This window comes from Meriones unguiculatus, chromosome 2 (genome assembly GCF_030254825.1).
Source record: "Meriones unguiculatus strain TT.TT164.6M chromosome 2, Bangor_MerUng_6.1, whole genome shotgun sequence".
NCBI classification, from domain to species: domain Eukaryota; kingdom Metazoa; phylum Chordata; class Mammalia; order Rodentia; family Muridae; genus Meriones; species Meriones unguiculatus.
In genome coordinates this window covers 55,362,942-55,383,666 of record NC_083350.1, presented here as the reverse complement: position 1 = coordinate 55,383,666, position 20,725 = coordinate 55,362,942, and the positions used below count along the sequence as shown (strand labels likewise).

The following is a 20,725-nucleotide window of genomic DNA, read 5'->3' as shown; positions in this document are numbered from 1 at the left end:
TAACTGTTACAGTAAACCTTCAACAAACTACCTGACTCAAGCCCTATATTGAAATTCCCACCAATGCCATTGCCAAACTGCCATTAATTGCCCACTATGACCTATATCTGATAACAGGGACAAGGCAGTTTCTAAAGATAAAATGTCCTTGTTAGGACAAGGAGGGAGAAACTGGAGGCTTTCAGGTCGCCCCAGCAGTTTGTATTCCCAACCTCCTGTATAAACTCCAACTATCCCCTTCCCCTTTAGCAGATACTTCTTTTCCACTGTGTCTGCCCCTTGCTGTTTGAAATAAGCAGTCCAGTTTGTTGAGGTCAGTCTCAAGTTTCTTTTCTGCTTTCTGTCTCTTTACGGTGCTTCAAATCTAATAAAACAGCAAAGGTTTCAATGGTGATTTGTTGTTTGTTTCATGTTCAGTTGGTCTTGCTTTGTGATGGCCTCACTGTAACTCTGGCTAGCCTACAAGTTCCTTTGTAGATCAGGTTGGCCTCAAACTCACAAAGACCCACCTTCCACTGCCTACTGAGTTCTGTGATTAAAGATGTGCCTCACCAGGCCTGATCAACAACAAAGATTGTAACAGTGTGAATTCTGTTTAGTCCATAAAAGCACTCCTATTTCTAAAGAGTGGAAAAATACTGCCTTCACGATGACAATGAGCCAAATGATTGAACACCAGAGAAATATGCTCTTTGTACCATTTCACTCCATCCACAAGTGGATAAACATCAGAAAAGGGATTGTTTTTTTTTACACTCCAGCTAGAAACATATATATTACTGATCACCTTTTCTGGCTGTTGCCTGCTGCTTGGGGTAGCTTTGATTTTTATTCTTTTTTTGGAGTGGAAGCTCCAGGGATCACTACAGAGAATATTAATGAATGAAAAAGTCTGAGTTCTAGAAACCAACATCCCTCTAGCATAGTATAAGTCTAACCTTTTCAGAATCTGTTCCTGGACACTTTCAGCTATATAAATCATACTACAAATTGACATCTACACCAAAGTTGAGTTTTCCCAAGGTCTTATTTTTTTAATCAAATCTAATGCATTCACTACTTAGTATGGAGAGCAGGTTTTTCATTAAAGTTCAGCCAGATTGTCCCTGTAGAATGCAGTGGAAGAAGCAGGAGGCTTCTTTTAGCAGAGGGTGTGTGGACATGGAAAAGACCAGGTAGAAGTCATCATGTCAGTGTCCTGGTGGAGCTCTATTACAGATGTGTTCTGGGAACAACAAGCAGGCCGCTTCCTCTTTGTCTATCACTGTAGTTAGATGAAATGTTTCAAATATTGTTAATTTTCAAACTACTTTGCTATGTTTTGGTACCATCTATGTCAAACTTTACATTTTTGTAACACCAGGAAGTCTGTCCATCATCCCTCTTGCAAGGCCATGCTTTTGCTTGAGCAAAAATATTCGGGTTAAGGGATCTATTCCAGTATCCGTCACTGGCTAGGAAGATCTGTTTGTGGCCTCATAGATTCCTTCCAGGTTTGTTTTTCCAATCATTTCTGAGGCTACCTGGTGTGTGTGTGTGTGTGTGTGTGTGTGTGTGTGTGTGTGTGTGTGTGTGACATTTATGGCCTCATAGATTCCTTTCAGGTTTGTTCTTCCAGTCATTTCTGAGGCTACCTGGTATGTGTTGTTTGTATATTTGTTGAGACAGGGCCTACTACACAACTCTGGTGTGTAGTCCAGGCTAGTCTCAACTCACAGAGATCTGCCTCTGCTGAAATTAAAGGTGTGCATCACCATGCCCAGTAAGAATGCCTGTTTTGACCAGTTTCAGGGGACAATTTGCAGGAGTTGGTTCTCTCCTTCAACCCTGTGTGTCCCTGGATTTGTACTCTGGTTATGGGGCTTAACAGCAAGCACCTTTTCTCAATGAACCATCTCACTGGAACCCAGATTTTGTTTTAACTTAGAAAATACAACAAAACCTACAAAAAAAAAATCATATTCAAGCTGCAGAAATCAAATACAAAAAGGATAATCTTGGAAAAAAAAAAAAGCCAGAGGAGTATCTCTAGGAACAAGGATAAGAACTACATCAAACTTCCCTTCAGAGACCCAAGTAAGAGGCAGTAGTTTATAAAATGGAAAAGAGATATTGAGGATCCATTCTTGCGGATACTAATGAGAGCTAAACATACTGCAAACTCAAGGGAACAAAGCACAAACAACATACTTCAAAGGAATAATAAGAAAATAATACAAAAATTCGCAATTGAAGCTAAGGAGAATTGGGAAGATGGCTCAATAGATAAGAGTTAGGTCCCCAGCATTCACATGAAAAGCTGGGTGTAACTGCATGTACCTGTAACCCCAGCACTGGAAGATAAGAATACAAATCATGAGTTCACTGGCTAGCCTTGCAGAAACGGCATGCTTCAGGCTCAGTGAGAGACCCTGTCTCAGCAACAAGGCAGAAAGTCGGTGGTAGAGGAAGATAGCTGGCATTTTTCTCTTGCCTCAGGGGATGCATGCCTGAACACTCAATGTGTGTGTGACACACACGCACACTTGAGAATCACTAAAGGGAACAACTTCAGGTGACATGACAATTGTGAATATTTATGCATTGAATATTGTTGATCCAAATTTCCTAAAACAAATACTTGCACACACAAAGGAACAAATGGGTGTGGGGCTCATAGACTGTGCAGCTGGGAAAATTGGACTAGAGTGAGGTCAAGATATGTCCAAAAATCACAATCTTGAGATTGGCAGAAATAAAGATGACTCCCTCCTTGTTCTGTGCCTGCATGCCCTGGCATGTAGTGCTTTAATTCCCCAGCCTTGCAGTTCTTGAGGTAGTCACACAGCCTAGCACCTGGAATTTCTCTCCATGCAAATGAAGCATGCCCAGCACCTCACCCCAGCCAACAATGTCCATGCATGCACCCAATAACCAATATTCACTCCCCCAAAGTGTATATGTCTCTTAATCACCCCCAATAAAGAGAGCTGTACTGCCGGCCTAGGGCACATGCGTGCAATCCCAGCACTCTAGGAGGCAGATGCAGGCAGATCTTTGTGAGGTTGAGGCCAGACTGGTTTGCAAAGCAAGTCCAGGACAGCCAAGGCTACATAGAGAAGCCCTGTCTCAAAAAACCAAATAAATCAATTTTAAAAAGAGAGCTATATCACTGGATCAGTGCCTGGACACCCTAAGGGAAGAAGTGGACCCCGGCTCGGGACTGACAAATGGATCCACATGCATTAACAATGGGCGACTTCAATATTCTGTTCTCAATAAACAGATAGGACATCCAGACTCTTGTCCAAATTCACAAAGAAAGTTTAGAATTTTAATTTTAGAATTAAACTACACCATTCAAGTGAACTCTACAGACATCTGCAGACTTACACCAGTGGTAGAACATATGCTTTTCTCAGCAGCTCATGGAATGTTCTAAAATAGGTAACATTTTAGGTCAGAAAGCAAGGCTTAACAAATGCAGTGTTTGAAGTAATTTTGTCCATCTTATCAAACAAGTAGAACAAAACTAGAAATCAGGGACTGGAAAGATGGCTCAGTGGTTAAGAGAACTGCCTGCTCTTCCAGAGGACCCAAATTCAGTCTAGCACCTACATGGTGGCTCACAGCAGAGTGTAGCTTCAGCTCCAGGGGATCCAATGCCATCTTACCTGTGTGGGCATCAGGCATGCACATACATGTATACACATAAGTGAGCTTTTAACATGTAAAGACTAATAACCGCTAATGTCAAAAGAGAAACAAAAACGACACAGAAGAGAGACACAGACTGAGCAACACGCCCTTGAATATAATCAGTGGTCCACAAACCAAGGAGGACATTTTAAATTCATATAGTTAAACAAAAACTGTGAAATGACAGCACAACTAATCCAAACTTTGGGATACAGTAAATGCAGGTCTACAAGTAAATTTTATATGTAAATGCTTACATTAAAAACCAGGTAGAGCACTCATATATACATTAAATAAATAAATAAATCTTAAAAAAAAAAAAAGCCCAGATAGGCTGGCAGTGGCGATGCATGCCTTTAATTCCAGTACTCGGGTGGCAGAGGTACATGGGTGTTTTGAGTACCAAGCCAGCCTGGTCTACAGAGGAAGTTCTCAGAGAGTTAGGGCTACCCAGAGAAACCCTGTTTTGAAAAAAAAAAAAAAAACAAAAAAACCCCAAAGAAAACAAAAAACAAACAAACAAACAAAAAAAAAAAAACAAAGCAGAGAGATCTCAAATAAATAATGCCATATTTAGGGGTCTTAAACCAAAATCAAGAGATGAAAATGATAAATAATGAAGTGGAGGCTAGAGGAACAATTTAAGAAGTAATAAAAACGTAACTGATCTTTGAAAAGACAAACAAACTTCCTTTAGTTATTTTTGGTTAGTCAAAATGAAAAACATAAGGAGCATAAAACTAATGTTTTATTAGTAATAAAACTAATGTATATTAAGGGCAAGAAAAGGGACATTATAACAGTGAAACCCAGAAGCTCTTTAGGAGATGCTTTTAAAATCTACCTATATTCTAAACAGTTGGAAAATATAGAAGATACAGATAAATTCCTAGACAAATATGAGTTACCATTACATCAAGAAGATATAAACAACAAATATATCTATAATAAACAATGAGATTGGGGTTTTGGTTTGGTTTTAAAAGACATGGTTTCTCTGTTTTAGCCCAAGCTTTCCTGTAACTCTCTGGGCTGGCGTCATACTCACAGAGATCCGCCTGCCTCTGCCTCCCGAGTGCTGAGATTAAAGGCGTGCACCACCACCTCCACACAGCTGGACAATGAGATTGAAGCAGTAATGATCTCCCAATAAAGAAAAACCAAGAACTGGACAGATTCCTAGTGAATCTGCTAACACTTTAAAGAAGAGCTAAAATGAAGGCTTCTCAAAGTGTCCCACAAAAGAGAACAGGAAGGCACACTGCAAACAGCCTATGAAGCCAGCACCACCCTGACTCCAAGACCAGATAAGACACATAACAGCAACAAAAACATTTCAGCCAACTTTTCCAATGCTGAACATAAGTGCAAATTTTCTTGCTGGTGCACACCTTTATCCCAGCACTTAGGAGGCAGAGGCAGATGGATCTCTGTGAGCTTGAGGCCAGCCAGGTCTACAAAGCCAGTCCAGGACAGCTAGGGCTATTTATTTATTACACAGAGAAACCCTGTCTCAACAAAACAAAACAAAAAAACAAAACTTGCCTACCAAAGCGTGACCAACTTGGTTTTATTCCAGGATACAAGGATGATTCAACATAAATAAATCATTAAAAGCACAGCACTTAAATACTCAAAGACCATCTTAATAGATGTAGACAAGGCCACTGACAAAATGCAGTGTCTCTCCCTTCACAATAAAAGACCTGAAGAAACTAGGAATAAAGGAGCATGCTTCAACATATCAGAGGCTAGATCTGACAAGCCTCTAACTAGCATTATATTAAATCGGGGAAAACAAAGTACTTTCTCTAAAATCAGGAATAAGTTATGGGTTGCCGCTCTCTGCTCTTACTCACTATAGTGCTTAAAATCTTAATGAGCCACAAGACAAAAACAAAAACAAAAAACAAATACTTGCGGTAAAGGCAAAAGTCAGCTAAGCTTGTTTGCAGGCAATGATCCTATACTTAAAAGATCCTAAAGATTCTACTGGAAAAGCTCTTAGATGTGATAAGCACTCTCCGCAGAGTAGAAGTGTGTAAAACCCACACAGCATCTTTTCTATCAATCAATTCACTAAGATTGAAATTGGGAGGAATATCTTATTTACAACAGAAAAAGAAAAGCTAGAAATAAGCATACAGGGGCTGGAGAGATGGCTCGCTGGTTAAGAGCACTGTCTGCTCTTCCAGAGGTCCTGAGTTCAATTCCCAGCAACCACATGGTGGCTCACAGCCATCTATACTGGAATCTGATGCCCTCTCCTGGCATGCAAGTGATCTACAGATAAAGTACACATATATGTAAAATAAATAAATAAATATTTAAAAAAAAAGAAGCCTACATGAGGAGGTGGAAGACTTCTACAATGAAACATTTTTAGACAATAAAGAAAATGGAAGACACCAGAAGATGAAAAGGCCTCTCATGCTAATGGGTTGGCAGAGTTCATATTGCGAAAGTCATTAAAGGCAATCTACAGATTCAGTATAATCCCCGTCAGAATTCCAATGACATTTTCTTGATTTTCTTTGAGACAAGGTCTCATTGTGGAACTCCGGATGGCTTGGAACTCGCTATATAGACCAGATTATCTTCAAACTCATAGAGATCTGCCTGCCTCTGCCTCTGGGATTGAAGGTATGTCCCACCTCACATACCAAATAAATAATTTTTAAGTAAAAAAAAAAAAAAATCAAAATTTACATTGTAGCACAAAGACTCTCAAATAGCCTTAAACAGGAAGAGCATGCTGGAGATTATTACAATACCTGTCCTCAAACTGTACAACAAGACATGGCGTCAGAACTAGCATGACACTAAAGCACACACACACACACACACACACAGCGAGAGAGAGAGAGAGAGAGAGAGAGAGAGAGAGAGAGAGAGAGAGGGAGAGGGAGAGAGAGAGAGAGAGAGAGAGAGAGAGAACATGCTCACCAATGAAGTAGAATAAGAAGACCAGAAATAAATCCACACAGCGATAGCCACATAATTGTGGGCAAAGGTGTTTAAAGTTTATATACTGGTAATAAGATTACCTCCTCAACATATGGAGCTGGGAAAATGATGTCCACATAAAAACAATGAAACTAGGCTCATGAGGCCCAGCCCTCCCTGAGGATCCACAAGCAGTTAAAGGTAGCTGGTGGAGAGAGACATTTTCTTCAGTGGTGTAACCACTAGTAAGATGCCCACGTTCCTAGAGTCAATCCTAATAAAACTCACTGGGTCACATACACAGGGACGTGAAAGTAGGAGGGGAATTACATGGGGAGCGGAAGGCCCGCTGAGTCCCCCTACCCCCACGCACTGAGCAGCTCCTAGGTTCTCAGCCTCTCTGGTGTGCACATGGCCATTGTTGGATTCTACAGCCCCTATCGCAGAAACCAAGCTTACAGATCCCCCTTTGTGATACAGATTCATTCTCTAAGCTTGCTACCCTGGAGAACCCCAATACAATGTCCCAGCCACAGGAGAGAGAGGGGCCACACATGGACATGGACATGGCCATGCACACATGCGCGCGCACGCGCACACGCACACACACACACACACAGAATATTTCCCTTCCCTCTCCTCTTAGTGTTAGGTGGGCTAGTTGGATGGCATCCAACAATAGTAGATCTCACTCAGGCCAGACACTCATACACCTGCCAATATCCGTCAGCAGGCACACTCAGCCTCTATGATTTGGATATGGCATGAACCCGAGGGTCCACATGCTGAAAGACTGCCAAAGCAGCAAGATGATACAGCATGTTTAAGATGTGGGGCCTAGGGGAGAGCCTTAGGTCGCTGCAATCGCCACCCTCGGAAGGCAGTGACTTTCCTGCCTCAACCTTCTGAGCACCCTTAGCTCTCACAAAAACAAGTTGTTAGAACTGAGTCCCGCCCCAAAACTGCTCCATGCCTTCTTGTCAATACTGTGATGACTTCCAGCACAGTTGCTTCTACCATGGTGTTACCATGATATGTTTTCAGGCCTCTTCAAGAGGCCAAACCACTGTAAGGTCATTCTGAGCAGCACCTCCTGGGCATCCAGCTGCTTCCCCCGGGAGCTACTGATCCTCTGTCTCTGCTTGTCAAAGCCGGGATGGGGGTGGGACTTGCTGGCCAGCTAGCCTAGCCTACTGGGTAGATTTCAGTCCAGGGAGAGACCCTGTGTCAAAAAACAAAAATATACCCCTGCAAAAAAAAAAAAAAAAAAAAAAAGTGGACAGTGCTTGAGAAACAACGAAACAACACGTGAAGTTGTCCTCTGGTCTCCAAACACATATATGTGCATGACCACACACACACAAGTGTGAGAACCAGCTTCTCCCCGGGGAACAGTGGTGAAGAGAAGCAGCTGGGCTTGGGCGTGTGTCCTTGGTTTGACTCTCAGTTCCACCAAATGGTTCTTCTGAGCCTTACCTGCCTCTGCTGCAGGCCTCCACCAAGCTTTTCTGACCTGCAGCTAGCACTGGCTCTTTCTGAGCCCCCGAGAAAGGCTCTAGTTGTTTCTTGTAGTAACATTTAAAAAAATTCTCTATAAATCAATGCTTCCCCCCATTATATCAGCTTCAGACCCTACTGGATCTTATACACACACACACACACACACACACACACACACACACACACAAATGGCTTTGAGAGTTAAGCAGATTCTTTGCATGAAACGCCTGATGTATACTAGATGCTCAGTTGGTGCTACGTTCCTCCAGAACAGCCCCATAAAAAGGACGGAAAGACAGACAGGAACTCGGGTGGGAATGTTTGTTGCATGCCCCTTTAATGTCCTCTGTCTTGAATGCTCACTTCTAAGATCGGCCTCTGGGGTCCAGAGATTATCGGGGAGGGATGCTACAAGCTCTGGCTCTTCAGGGAGGCATCCTTGTCCCCGATGTAGCTGTGGATCCATTCAAGGTAGCGGCTCACTTTGGTGTAGACGCCATAGTTGTTGAGTTGCCCACAGCCCTCACCCCAGCTCACCAGGCCCACTAGGAACCAGGTACCCCGAAAGAAGACCACCATAGGTCCCCCGCTGTCTCCATCACAGGCGTCTCTCCTATCACCAAGGATGCCCGCACAGAGCATGTTCTCCGAGACCACATTGTTCATGACCTGCATGCACTCGTTTCGTGGAGCCACGGGGATGCGGATGAAGGTGAGAATGGAGGTGCGGTTCCTTCTGCCATCTTTGCCTCTGTCATTTTGATAGCCCCAACCTGTCACCACTGTCTCCCGGCCAGCCTGAGTGAGCTCCCGCTCTGCTAGGCCATTGTTGGGCAGGCAGATGGGCACTATGGTTTTAGAGAGAGTGGCTGCCTTGGCCAGGCGAAGCAGTGCGATGTCATTGTCACTGGTGCTCCGGCTGTAGTTAGGGTGGATGAAAACCTCCTTGATTTCCAGGTCCAATTCCCAGTGGTCCTTGCGTCGCAGATCATACTCACCTGCAAGGCAAGGATGCTATTAGAGCAGGCTGGAGAGGCCCACATGGACGTGGTGCTTCTGCTGCCCTGAACTGGGTCCCTGTGCCTCAGATCCTTACCAAAGGTGAGGTTGAACATGAGTAGGTGGGTCTTAGGGACAGGGGCAGGGGCAGGGGGCAGAGAGGGGAAGAGAACGAAGAACAACATTGCTAGAGAGACTAGTTCCAGGGCAGCAAGACCTAAAAGGGAACACCAGCAAGACCCAGGTACTAGGAAGAATGATCTGAACCACAGAAAAGAAGCAGCTTCTCTTCACCAGCTGATGGCTCTGGGAAGCAGGGCCGTAAGGCCATCGTTCGCATTGATGGTAGTTGTATGTGTCAATTTCGTCATTCTCAGTGAGCCATTCTTTTGCTATGTATGCGCTTGCATATGTGTGTATTTGCTTGTGTTCGCAGAGGACGCATGTGTGCGAGGATGTATGTGCTCGTGTGTGAGTTCATGCAGAGGCCAGGGGTCGCTGTTTGCTTTCTTCCTCAATTGCCCTCCGCCTTATATTTGAGGCAGAACCTCTCACTGAAGCGAAAGCTAAGCTGGCTGGCCTGCAGACCCCGGGGACCCTCCTGTTTTTGCCTCACCAGCACTGGGATTAGCTATAAACTACCATGTCTGAATTCTGTGGGTGCTGGGAATTGAACTCAAGTCCTCATTTTAAGGAGTATGCTATTCCTTGACCCACTTTTTTTTTTCCCGTTGGGTATAATGTCTGCTAAAAAGCCCCTACAGCTATTTTCACAGAGTAGGGCCTAGACTTGGGGACCCTCACACTCCTAAGGAAGCGGCTAGCAAGGCTTGCCAGCGTTGCACAGCTCCACACTGTCAGTTTATGTGATGCTCACAGTATCGCAGGTCTGACCACAGCAGGGTGCTGAGGCCCACGCAGCTGGCTCCATAAGAGTGGGAGTTGGGAGATTTGGATGTGTGACACTCCTCACAGCGTTTGGGCCTAGATCTGAGATGAGCACCAGAAGTTTTCCCCAGCTGACTGGAGTCCCAGCGTGAGCACGTGGCTAGCACGTTTGCCTCCGTCCCCCACGTGTCCTCTGTGGAGCCTAAGTATGTAACTGCCAGGGTCACCCACCCTTGGACAGCAAGCCTGCCTCTCCTGTTCCACCCCAGGCCCTGGGCTGCTCCTGCCTGGCCGGAGCCCTCACCAAGCCTCACGGTAAGCTTCTTGGTGTTCTCCATGCAGTGGGCCGCTGTCAGCACCCAGGAGGGGTGAATGAGCACTCCTCCACAGGCCAGCTTTCTCTTGGAGTCCAGAAGGATAGCCTGAAAAGAACATCACACAGCTACCTCTGACGACTCCTGGCGCACAGGACCCGGAGTCTTACAGGGCTCCTAGGGTTTTCCAAGCACTCCTCTGTTCTCCTGGTCCCACTGGCACAAATAGACTTAAGTCTTTACCCAGTGTTTGCTATTTGTGACACTGTCTGGTGTTGGCCTGTGTCAGGGAATGTCCCTCACATGGCCAATGCAGTTCCTATAGTCACCCTCAGCCATACCAAATGCTCTGGGGAACCTTTGTGGTACTCAGGCTACTTGAGGTATCTCTCTTGGGCTTCCCTCTGCTCCTGTCCTGAGGGCCATCCTGGTTCTCATAGTACTGAGCTATTTCCAGAGTTTCTGAGCTCCCAAATTTGTGCATACCCATCATCCCAGAGCTGGGGAATTACTGGTAAATATTTACATTTACTGAGCACCATGTGAGTGTTTACTCCATGCTGAAGTGGGAGATGGTCCAGGTCAGCACTCCTTTGTACCTCTGTCCTTCTCCGTAAACATAGTCCACATCTATGCTATGCTGCTTAGTGTTTTCTTTGTTTGTTTGGTTGGCTTGGTTTTTCAAGACAGGGTTTCTCTGTATAGCCCTGGCTGTCCTGGAACTTGTTCTGTAGACCAGGCTGACCTTGAACACAGAGATCTGCCTGCCTCTGCCTCCTTAATGCTAGGATTAAAGGCATGCACCACCACCACCACCTGGCATGCTGTCTAGTTTTATGTAAACTTGACACAAGCTAGAGCCATTGGAGAAGAGCAAGCCTCAGTTAAGAAAATGCCCATGAAATCCAACAGGAGAGCGTTTTCTTAATTGTGATTGGTGGAGGAGGGCACAGCCTGTGGTGGGTGGTGCCATCCCTGGGCTGGTGGTCCTGGGTTCTATAAGACAGCAGGCCGAGTGAGCATGGAGAACAAGCTATAAGCAGCACCCCTCCGTGGCCTCTGCATCAGCTCCTGCTTCCGTGTTGCTTCCTTGCTCGAGTCCCCGTCCTGACTTCCACTGATGATCAATTGTGATGTGTTAGTGCAAGCCAAATAAACCCTTTCCTCCCTAAGTTTCTTTACTTGTGGTGTTTCATCACAGTGATACTAACCTTAACTAAGACATACGCCTTTCCCTGAGCATGCCCGTTCCTGTCCTTACCAGCCCTCACCTGTACCCCTCAAGCAGAAAATCTTCTCTCATGCCATCAGGGGTCCCAGGAGAATGTTCCCTCTCACCTGCCAAGGACTGTCACCCTGCTTTGTCAGTGTTCCGTTGACGATCCTTGGATCTGGTTCTAGTTCTTTTTCTGGCTCTGTGTCCCGTTTGAAGTTCTTGCGTTTCTTTTCCATCCACTTCCCCAGCTTCCCACATGGAAAATTCACTGGAAATCAAGGAGGGGTGTTAAAGGGCTTCCCAGGAATGACTCCCACAGGGTCCTCTCATGCATTCTTCTGTTTGTAGGCTAGGCTAGGAGGTTCAAGAAGCGCAGCTTGGGACTCAAAGCCAAATAGTGCCACCTACTGGCAAGAGCTGGCCAAGCACCATTACTACTAGTTACTGCTAGAGACTAAAGATATCCTGGATTCATTACCCCGGAAGGATACAGGAGATCGATTGTCCCTGAGCTGTATAAGAAGAGACTTCTTGTTTGAATACTACAAAGCTCCTAGGGAGATAATAAATTACATGGAGGCTGTAGCTCACTGAGCTTACAGGCACATACAGCCATATTTGGCTTTCTAGGCGGGTGTTGGGGATCCAGACAAGGGCCCTTGTGCTTGCATGTAAGCTCTCTCCCAACAGAGCCACCTCCCACTCTGGGTGACTCTTGGAAGGCCTCATTTTGAAGTCTCTCTTTCCATAGCAGTGAGCACACCACAGAAATCCTGGGGCTGATGGTCTGCAGGTCTGTTCCTGTAAGTGCTGACTGCTGGGTGGAGGATCTAAGCTGGTAAAGCAGCAGAACCCAGTCAACAGGGCAGGCAAGGAATGACAGAGTGGAAAGGAGACCGCAGCAGCAAAATTCCAGAAGCTAGCCAGAACGTAGACACAGTAACTGACCTGGCAATCTAAATGAAATCAACAAATAACGAGGGGGACAGAGGCCCAAGGAAGCTTCCAGTACCAGGAATGGATTACATCTAGTTGAGTTCTTTGCAAAACATGTCTCATGTGGACCTCCAGGTGACCCAAGCTACTGCTGAAGACATTGGTGGTTCTCCACAAAATGATGGTAAAGTAAGGGCCTATTGCTGAAGATAACACCTACATTGAACATGGAGAATTTGAGCTCCCTAGAGCATTCATTTCGTATAGACTGGAAGGTACTCTGCAAGCTACCAAAGGAGAAAGGTTTAAAAAAAAAACAAAACAAAACAACAACAACAAAAAACAACCTAGCTACAAACCCTTCCATCCAAAAGAGTGACCTGCATGCAAGATACGCTGGTGCAATCGTGGCAAAAAATTTTTGGGAATCGCCAACAAATATCTGATTTGAGTTAAGGCCCATTCCATGAAGCAGAACCCATACCCAATGCTGCCTTGGGTGGCCAAAACCCACTAGAGACTAGATAGCTTAGGGGCCTAGGGGAAAACCAAATACTACTGTTCTGCGAAAGGAACATAGTGATCAAATGACTCCTAATGACATCCTGTCACACTCAGAGATCAGTGCCTTGCCCAGACATCATCTGAGAAGGCTCCTCCCGAAGCAAATGAGATCTATGCAGAGAACGAGAGACCTTGGAACACTCGGTCCATAAAGAAATGTCTCTGTCAAATCCCTCTCCTCCGAGCTCAGGAAGCTCTACAGAAGAGGAGACGGAGAGTGTGAGAGCCAGAGGGGGTGGAGACCATCAAGGAGTCAAGGCCTTCTAGACACAACATAGGAACTCACAGAGACTGGCAGCATGCCCAGGGCCTGCATGGGTCTGCCCCAGCTGCACGAAAAGTGATCAATTAATAGCTACTTGAAAACTAAGTTCTTTCCAAGGGAGTCTAACCAGGGAAACAATCCACTCTTAAGGTTTGGCTCTGTGCCCAGTAGCAGATGGCCGACACAAAATGAATGTGTGGTGTGCGTGGTGTGTGTGTAAGGTGACTTATTTAAACTTTGTCTCAAAAAAGGAAGAAGGAAAAAAGAGAATAGAAACAGTTGGGGAGAATGTCTTCTTCATATGTGGCTATACCATAGGTTCAATAATATATATGGTATATTACTGAATTATTATATATATTATATATATAGTTCAATGATATATATGGTATATATATCAAACATCCCTAGAAACCGAAGAGGAATCGCCTCCATAAGGGCACAAAAGATGAGAATAGAGCCATACTCAGGAAACTGCACTGAGATCCTTCCAAAGAGATGCGAAACCCTGACTTCTTCAACTACACGCATTTGTGAACTAATTCAAAAGAAAAACTCAAGGAAAATCTAAAAGGAAGGTGGAATTGGGGATCTGCGAAGAAGCAATACCTCCAGTCGGAGGAAGATGTCGATGACTTAATTCCTAGGTCAGCTCAGACCGTGTGTGTTTGGCAGAGGCAGATAGAGACACAGAGGGAGACAGACAAACGATTATACTCCAGGGATGGCCCACGGGTGCCTGAAGGCTGGCAACAAGCAAGAGAGGTGGGGGGAGGGGCAAGGGTGCTATGCCCACCTGTCTTGGGTCCCCAAGATGTGCTCGCTCTCTCTCCGGGAGCGCTGCCTCGACTCACCTGTGGACTTGCACTGCACGTGGTCGTCCGCCAGCTCGTAGCCAGGGGCGCAGGTACAGCGCCTTCCGCTTCCCTCCTCCAAGCAGTAGTGCCAGCAGCCGCCATTTTTCACCTGGCAGTCGTGGAAGCGCAGCTCTGCGCGACAGGAGAGGGCAGGCAGCTTGCGGTGGCCCCACTGCTTCCAGACCCCACCTCAGCCCACCCTTCTGCCTCGCCGAGGTCCCCTCACCCTTTTGGCAGAACCTGCCCTCCCAGCCCTTATCGCAGCTGCAGCTGAAGCTGCTCATGCCGTCGATGCATGTGCCATGCCCACAGCATGGGCTGTCGCACACGTGGTCCAAGGGCGGAGCCATGCACTGGTCGCCATCTGCGGAAGACAGTGGGATGGGGAAGTAGCGGGTGCGGGTACCTCCATTTTCCTCTCCAGCCTCCACTGACCCTGGAGCAAGCAAGCATCGGCTATCCGTCCACGTGTCTAGAACTCACTCACCGAAGTACTTGATCCAGAAGGCCAGCTGTGGCGGGAGAGAAGGCAGTGTCAGGGCCCTGCCCGGCTACCTAGGGGAAGCCTACAAGATATATTGCCTCCTCCTGGATATGAGCTGTCTGGGGAATGGGAAGGGCTTCCAGACAAACATCTGCCCTAGTGCCCCTCGCTACCCACCCCAGAACACCGCTCTGCATGAAGCAGGATCTCTGCCCACTGGGTCACCTACTCCCCCCAAACCCTACCCCACCGTCCTCAGTGGAAAGTATCTAAACCCCTTACAGGCTCTTCGGCCTCCTACATCCCTATCATGCAAAGCCTCCTGGCTTTGCATCATCCAGGCTTGAGACAAGATTTGCTGGCTCAGGGTCAGTGTTTCTAACTAGGCCTCAATTAACTGGGGCCCAGAGTGCCCCATGGGGACAGACATTAAAGAGTTTTGATCACGCACCCTGTAACCCTGAGGTGTAGGTCAGGGGGGAGGAGAGGAAGATCACAGGGTCACAGGGAGGGAGAGACGGAGACAGGCAGTAGTGGCCACTGGAGGGAAGGCTGCCCAGACTCTGTTTTCCCTGGTTCTGGTTCCTAAGGTCCCCTGGGCCCTGACCAAGTCCTTAAAGAAGACCAGCACCCACAGGACTAACCAGCGCTTACACTCCTAAATGGTCCTCGATGGCAACAGCCCACTGTTCCTCTCCATCCCATCCAGCCACCAGCCCTCCCTCTGGACCTAGCCTGGTGGCTTTACCGTGTCATCCACATTCTGGAAAATCTCCTGGGCCTCCTCGAAATCACAGACCTCCTCCACGCACTCACGTTCCAGGTTGCCTGGCCACATCTCCTCCAGGAAACTGTTGGCACGTTTGACCCGGAGCAGCTGGTTTGCGTGCTCGCTGCTGGAGAACACTGGGTCTGGTTTGGGATGGGAGTCAGTGCGGTGGAGGGACTGGAGAAGGATCTGACGAACCCCAGCTAGAGAGAGCCAGGGGAGACCTCGCCCTGGTACCTCTGCTCCTATTCTAGTTCCCAGGAGGGGTTCTGTGCCCTGCTTTTCTGCTCTGTTCCCAGGCCCCCTCCAGAGAACAGCAGTTTGGATCTTGCGAAGTGCAGTGCTGTTAGACAGACGACGGTCTTTCCTTTGAGGACATGCCTCGCATACTCAACAAGGTGTCTTGGGCAGATCGCAGGGCTTCGGGGCAATGCCAGATCCTGCTGCTGCCCTTAAAACCGCACAGTGCACGAAAATAGCCTTATATAACGTCTAATAATAAATGGACAGTAATGAAAGAGTCAGACTGCACAGTGAAATCTGTCTTACACCTCTCCCAGCGTAGGAAAGTGAGCCCTTCTGTCTCACCTCTTGATTTCCAACGCACCCTCTATCATACAGTCCCTATCTCTTTCCCTTGAGCAGGGACACCTGGAGAACAGAGACCTGTCACTTGCTGTCCCCTTAGCTCTGAGCGATAGATACCTGTCGGGCAGGAGAACGGCTAAGAGGGAGGAACCAAACTCGAAGCAGGCAAGAGGGGCTTGAGCGGTCAGCACAGGGGATGTGCCCGCCTGAGCGCGGCAGAGAGCTAGCGTGGGCAGGGCAGGCTGGAAAGGGGCTTGGTAGGGGGGTGGGGCGCTCAAAGAAGAGCACGCTTGAAGAGGTAGCTGGGGCGGCTCCAGAGAGGCCCGTCTGCGCCTGTGCCGTGGAAAGCCCAGGGGAGGTTCTGAGGGTTTGTGGTGAGGTGGACACAGTCTTACCAGGACGGGCCAGTGTGCTAGAAACGCCCCAGGTGGACATGAACAGCAGGAAGACTGTGAACCGCCGCATCCTGAAGCCGCTGACACCTGTCTGAGGAGAACTTCTAAGCTCCAAGGACACGCACAGCCCTGCTGCTCTCCAGTGCCCCTCCCCCAAAGTGGAATAAAGGCTCATTAGTGAGCAGGGCAGATACCTCACTCATTAAAGCGCTTTCCATGCAAACATGAAGACTTAAGTCCGATCCCCATATAAAACGAAAACAAAAATCTACACATCATGGCACATTCTTGTGGTTCCAGTCCTGGGGAGGCAGAGACAAGCAGATCTCTGCGGTCTGCTGGCCGGCCATCCCAGCCTGCCTGACCAGCTCCAGTGGAACAGCTCCAGGCCATCGGGAGGCTCTGCCTCAAAAAACAAGGTGAATAGCTCCTGAAGGAAACATCTGAGGTTGACCCCTTACCTCCCAATGTTTGTGTGCCCACGTGTGCACGCACACACAAATGAAAAACAAAGCAAGAAAGGAAAGAAGGGAGGACAGGACATGTCTGTGTGGAAGCTGGGGCTCGGAGTGGGGTGCGCTGTTCACTTGGCCCTTAATGCTGGGCACGCTCCAGCTGCCTGACAAGCAGACAGCGCTGCCTGAGGCAAATTCCAGCTCATACTGAAGAAAGACTGGACAAGATGTTTACGTGCTCTTTGCCTCGGTTTCCTCATTTGTAAAATGAATAGAATATGTCTCTTCCATAGAGTTGCTGGAAAATAAATAGTAACCCACATAAAGCTCTTTCTCATGTGCACAGATATGCGCATGAGTGGAGACCGGAGTATCTTGGCTGTTCTTCCCCAGGCATTGTCCACTTTTTTTTTTTTTTTTTTAAGACAGTCTTGGCTATCCTGGAACTTTCCATGTGGACCAGGCTTGCCTTGAACTCATAGAGACCTGCCTGCCTCTGCCTTTTGGGTGTAAGAACTAAAGGGGTGTGCCTCCACCTTACTTTTCGAGACGGGGTCTCTCGCTGCCAGGAACTCGGTAACTAGGCTGACTAGTCAGCAAACCCAAGGGATCTACTTGCTTCTGCTTTCTAGCACTAGGGTTGTAAGTGTGTGCCACCGTATATGGCTTTGTTTGTCTGGTTGGTTGGTTTTTCGAGAGACGGTTTCTCTGTGTAGCCTTGGCTTTCCTGGACTCACTTTGTAGACAAGGCTGGCCTCGAACTCAGAGATCTGCCTGTCTCTGCCTCTCAGAGTGCTAGGGTTACAGGCGTGTGCCACCTCGACTCACATGTGTTTCTAATAAAACGAACAAACAAACATGTTCTAGGAATCGAACCCGGGTCCTCATGCTTACAGGGCAAGCACTTTTTCAACTGAGCCATCTTCCCCAGCCCCCCACCCTTCCCCCAAGCTGTTAAACAAGCTGTAGGATCCTGGAGGGTTGCAGTTCAGTAGGAGAGAACACGCTTTGCATGCTTAAGACTCTGTGTTCGATCCCCAACACCAAAAAACATTTGCGTGTGAGCGCTCACACACACACACACACACACACACACACACACACACACGCGCGCGCGCGCGCACGCACGCACGCACGCAAATGCTCATCTATCACCAATGAGGTGGGAATTGTATTTTCACCCCTTTTTATGGGAAGGAACCCAGAAGCTTGGAGGAGATAAGAAGCTTATTACAAGCCTACACCTAAGAGGAGGGCAGAGGTTGGACTCCAGGCCAGGCCTATGTAGCCCTAGCTCAGGAACCTTAACCCCTGCCCCAAACGAACGAACAACCTGTAAGGCTTCTAGTGTGCTCAAAACCAGGTGGGCAGGGCCTCCTATCCCAGCTGCAAGCCCCTCCTGGCCTCTCTCTCCTCCTCTGTGAGCTTTCCGAAGCATACGTTCCACTTTAGCGGACAGGGTGGAGGGGAGTCGTGGGGGTCCTGGGTTTCAAGATGCCTCCAAGAATGGCTCTGGATCCTGAGGAGCCCCTTGGCTGACGTCCACTTGATCCACATAATCTCATGTGTTGAGAGGGCCACTTGGATGATAGGGGATGACAACCCATGCCTTGGCCTAGATAGAGTCTGGGCCCTTCTTGTTCTTCCTGGCCCCGAGCTTCAGACAGCTTGGACAGCCTTGCCTCAAGGTTCTCCCCTTCCTCACAGCCCTGCTCTCCTCCCCAGCCCTTCCTCCCCAGCCCTTTCAAGTCTTGCCCTGAGGGGGACTTACAGGGGTGGGCCAAGGAGAAACTGCGATTTCGTCCTAGTTCCGCCATGTCAGTCTGGGAGTCAGGTTAATCCACAACCACAAATATTTGCTTAGTCCTCGGTGCTGAACCTCCCTCTCCCCAGACAAACAAACAAGAGCTTTTCTGATCCCAGCTCTGTAAGGCTCCATGTCCCCATGTCCTCTGCCTACCAAAGACGTTGTCTAGCAGAGGGGGAAGGAGGAAGAGAGGGTTGAGGATGTTCAAACTGATTGGCAAATTGTGGTCTCATTTAAGCCTCAACATGACTGGCTGAGAGAGGGATGGGAACCTTAAAAACAAAACAGCAACAACAAAAACCGAACCAGGTATTACAGCTTGTTCATGGGCGGCACATTGGAAAATAATTCCATGTTTCACTAAATCTAGACTGTCACTGGTGATCATATGCTCAGAAGCCTTCGTTACTTGTCCATATTGATGGAGTTGGTGGGAGACAGGCCTGTACTAGAACAAGGCTCCTGGTTGACCTGCCCAGTTTGGGAGCTAGTGAGAGAAAAGACTAGCTCAGGAAGATCTCAGGGAACTGGAAGAGAGAGGGGCAGAGGTAGCCTTGCTGTGTTCTACAAGCTATCCCAAAGCATTTTTTTTTTTGCCTTGGGACTGGCTGTACCAGGGAAACCACCATGTCTTCCCTGTCCGACAGCTCTCAGTGACTTCCCCCTTCTCCTCCACGAAGTCCTTGCTCTGAATGGAGAGTTTGGCTCCAAGTGGGTCCATCTGTCTTGGGCACAAGAGGGAGTCTTTGACCCAGGGAGCTAAACAGATTTTCCATTTCAGTACTGGGGAATAGGATCTTAGCGAGCTGCTCAGGTGTGGGGCTGTATCCAGAAAACTGAACAGGAAGGACAAGTGACACAGACAGCCACGCTTTTCCTCACCTGGAAGGAGGTGGGAAAACACTGGGATGGGTGAATAGGAGTCAAGATGGAGCGGGAGATACTTAGACATATACTTAGGGGAAGTGGAAAACCAGTGGCTATTTGTGGGCGGACTGTGGTAGTTTCCTAGAGGAGGGGCACTTAGTTCCTGGTCACTCAGGCATTAAAGGCCAAATGCAAGACCACACATGGCCTGCTTGTGCACCCCAGGGAACTTCTTGTTTTGTTTTGATGCAATGGTTCTACCCACCTTACCAGGAACCTGTGAAATAAACGCTTGTTTTGTGTGCTCTTGCTCCCCTGCTGCCTTTCTCCTAGCCTGCCTAACTCCGGGTGTTGAGGATGCAGTGGATGGGTGGCTTCCCTCTCCTTCCTCCACTTCCGACTTTGCTCAAAAGGTCAGTTCCCTGGCAAGTCTTGCAGAGATGTACACCCTGACCCCAGCCAGCGTGACGGACTCTGCCCCAGGTGGCAGCGTGCAAACGCAGAAGCCTGGGAGCTGCAGTACAGTTGTGTTCATTGTCTGTGAGTCATGCAGACCTGGCAGGCTGCCTACAGGAGATCCCTGCGCTCCCTCAGAAAAGCTCCCTATGACTTCAGGCCTTCCGGGGACTCTGCACGATGAACCGTGTTAGCGGTCACTGGCATTTTAAGATCGTTGAGCCCTTTCGGGGGTTTTATTTCTATTTTATATGCATTGGCATTTTGCTTGCATATTTATCTGTGAGAGCGTGTCAGATCCCCTAGAACTTGAGCTACAGGCATGAGGATCACGGAGGGTCAGCTGGTCTGTTGAGACTCCCTCGCCCCAAGTCCTCGATCAACCAGTGTCTGCTCCCTTGAATGCATTGTCCCTGGCTCTGCTGTGGAGAAGGCAGGACAGGAGAAAAACTGGACAGAGTCCAGTTAATAACTGGTGGTGGTGGCTGCAGATATGATTCAACTGATAGATGTTTGTCCTAGCGTGCAAAAAGCCCTCTCCTGGGTTCTACCCTCAAACCTGCACAAGGTAGGCAAGACAGTGCTCAATTGTAATTCCAGCACTTAGGTTGTAGAGGCAGGAGGTTCAGAAATTAAAGGTCAGCCTTGGCTACGAGTAAATCTGGGGACAGGTTAAGCTATATGGGATGATGTCTTAAAAAAAAAAAGTGTCAGAGGGAAGAGGAGGACCTCCCTTATCAG

The 20,725-nt window shown here is 47.8% G+C and overlaps 1 protein-coding gene across 2 annotated transcripts; it reads right to left on the bottom strand.

Annotated features, from left to right (window-relative positions):
• Positions 1-8,444: 8,444 nt before the first annotated feature.
• Positions 8,445-18,744, bottom strand: Proc (protein C, inactivator of coagulation factors Va and VIIIa). Of its 2 annotated transcripts, none has more exons than XM_021645373.2 (9): positions 18,626-18,744; positions 16,400-16,490; positions 15,396-15,559; positions 14,651-14,675; positions 14,390-14,527; positions 14,161-14,295; positions 11,664-11,809; positions 10,316-10,433; positions 8,445-9,122 (listed from the first exon to the last, which is right to left on the bottom strand). In XM_021645373.2, the coding sequence occupies exons 2-9, from the start codon at positions 16,467-16,469 to the stop codon at positions 8,533-8,535; spliced, it is 1,386 nt and encodes a 461-aa protein (XP_021501048.1). In that variant the 5' UTR covers positions 16,470-16,490; positions 18,626-18,744; the 3' UTR covers positions 8,445-8,532. The 2 variants fall into 2 exon arrangements, with proteins under 2 accessions (XP_021501048.1, XP_021501047.1); XM_021645372.2 differs by having other exon boundaries at positions 16,400-16,486; positions 18,626-18,742.
• Positions 18,745-20,725: the final 1,981 nt, after the last annotated feature.

Coding starts and splice junctions, on each gene's coding strand:
- Proc (XM_021645372.2), bottom strand. CDS start 18,671: ATGGCGGAACTAGGACGAAATCGCAGTTTCTCCTTGGCCCACCCCT. Junction 11,810..14,160: donor CGTGCAGTGCAAGTCCACAG/GTGAGTCGAGGC, acceptor CTTGATTTCCAG/TGAATTTTCCATGTGGGAAG. Junction 9,123..10,315: donor GAAGCTTACCGTGAGGCTTG/GTGAGGGCTCCG, acceptor CTTGCCTTGCAG/GTGAGTATGATCTGCGACGC.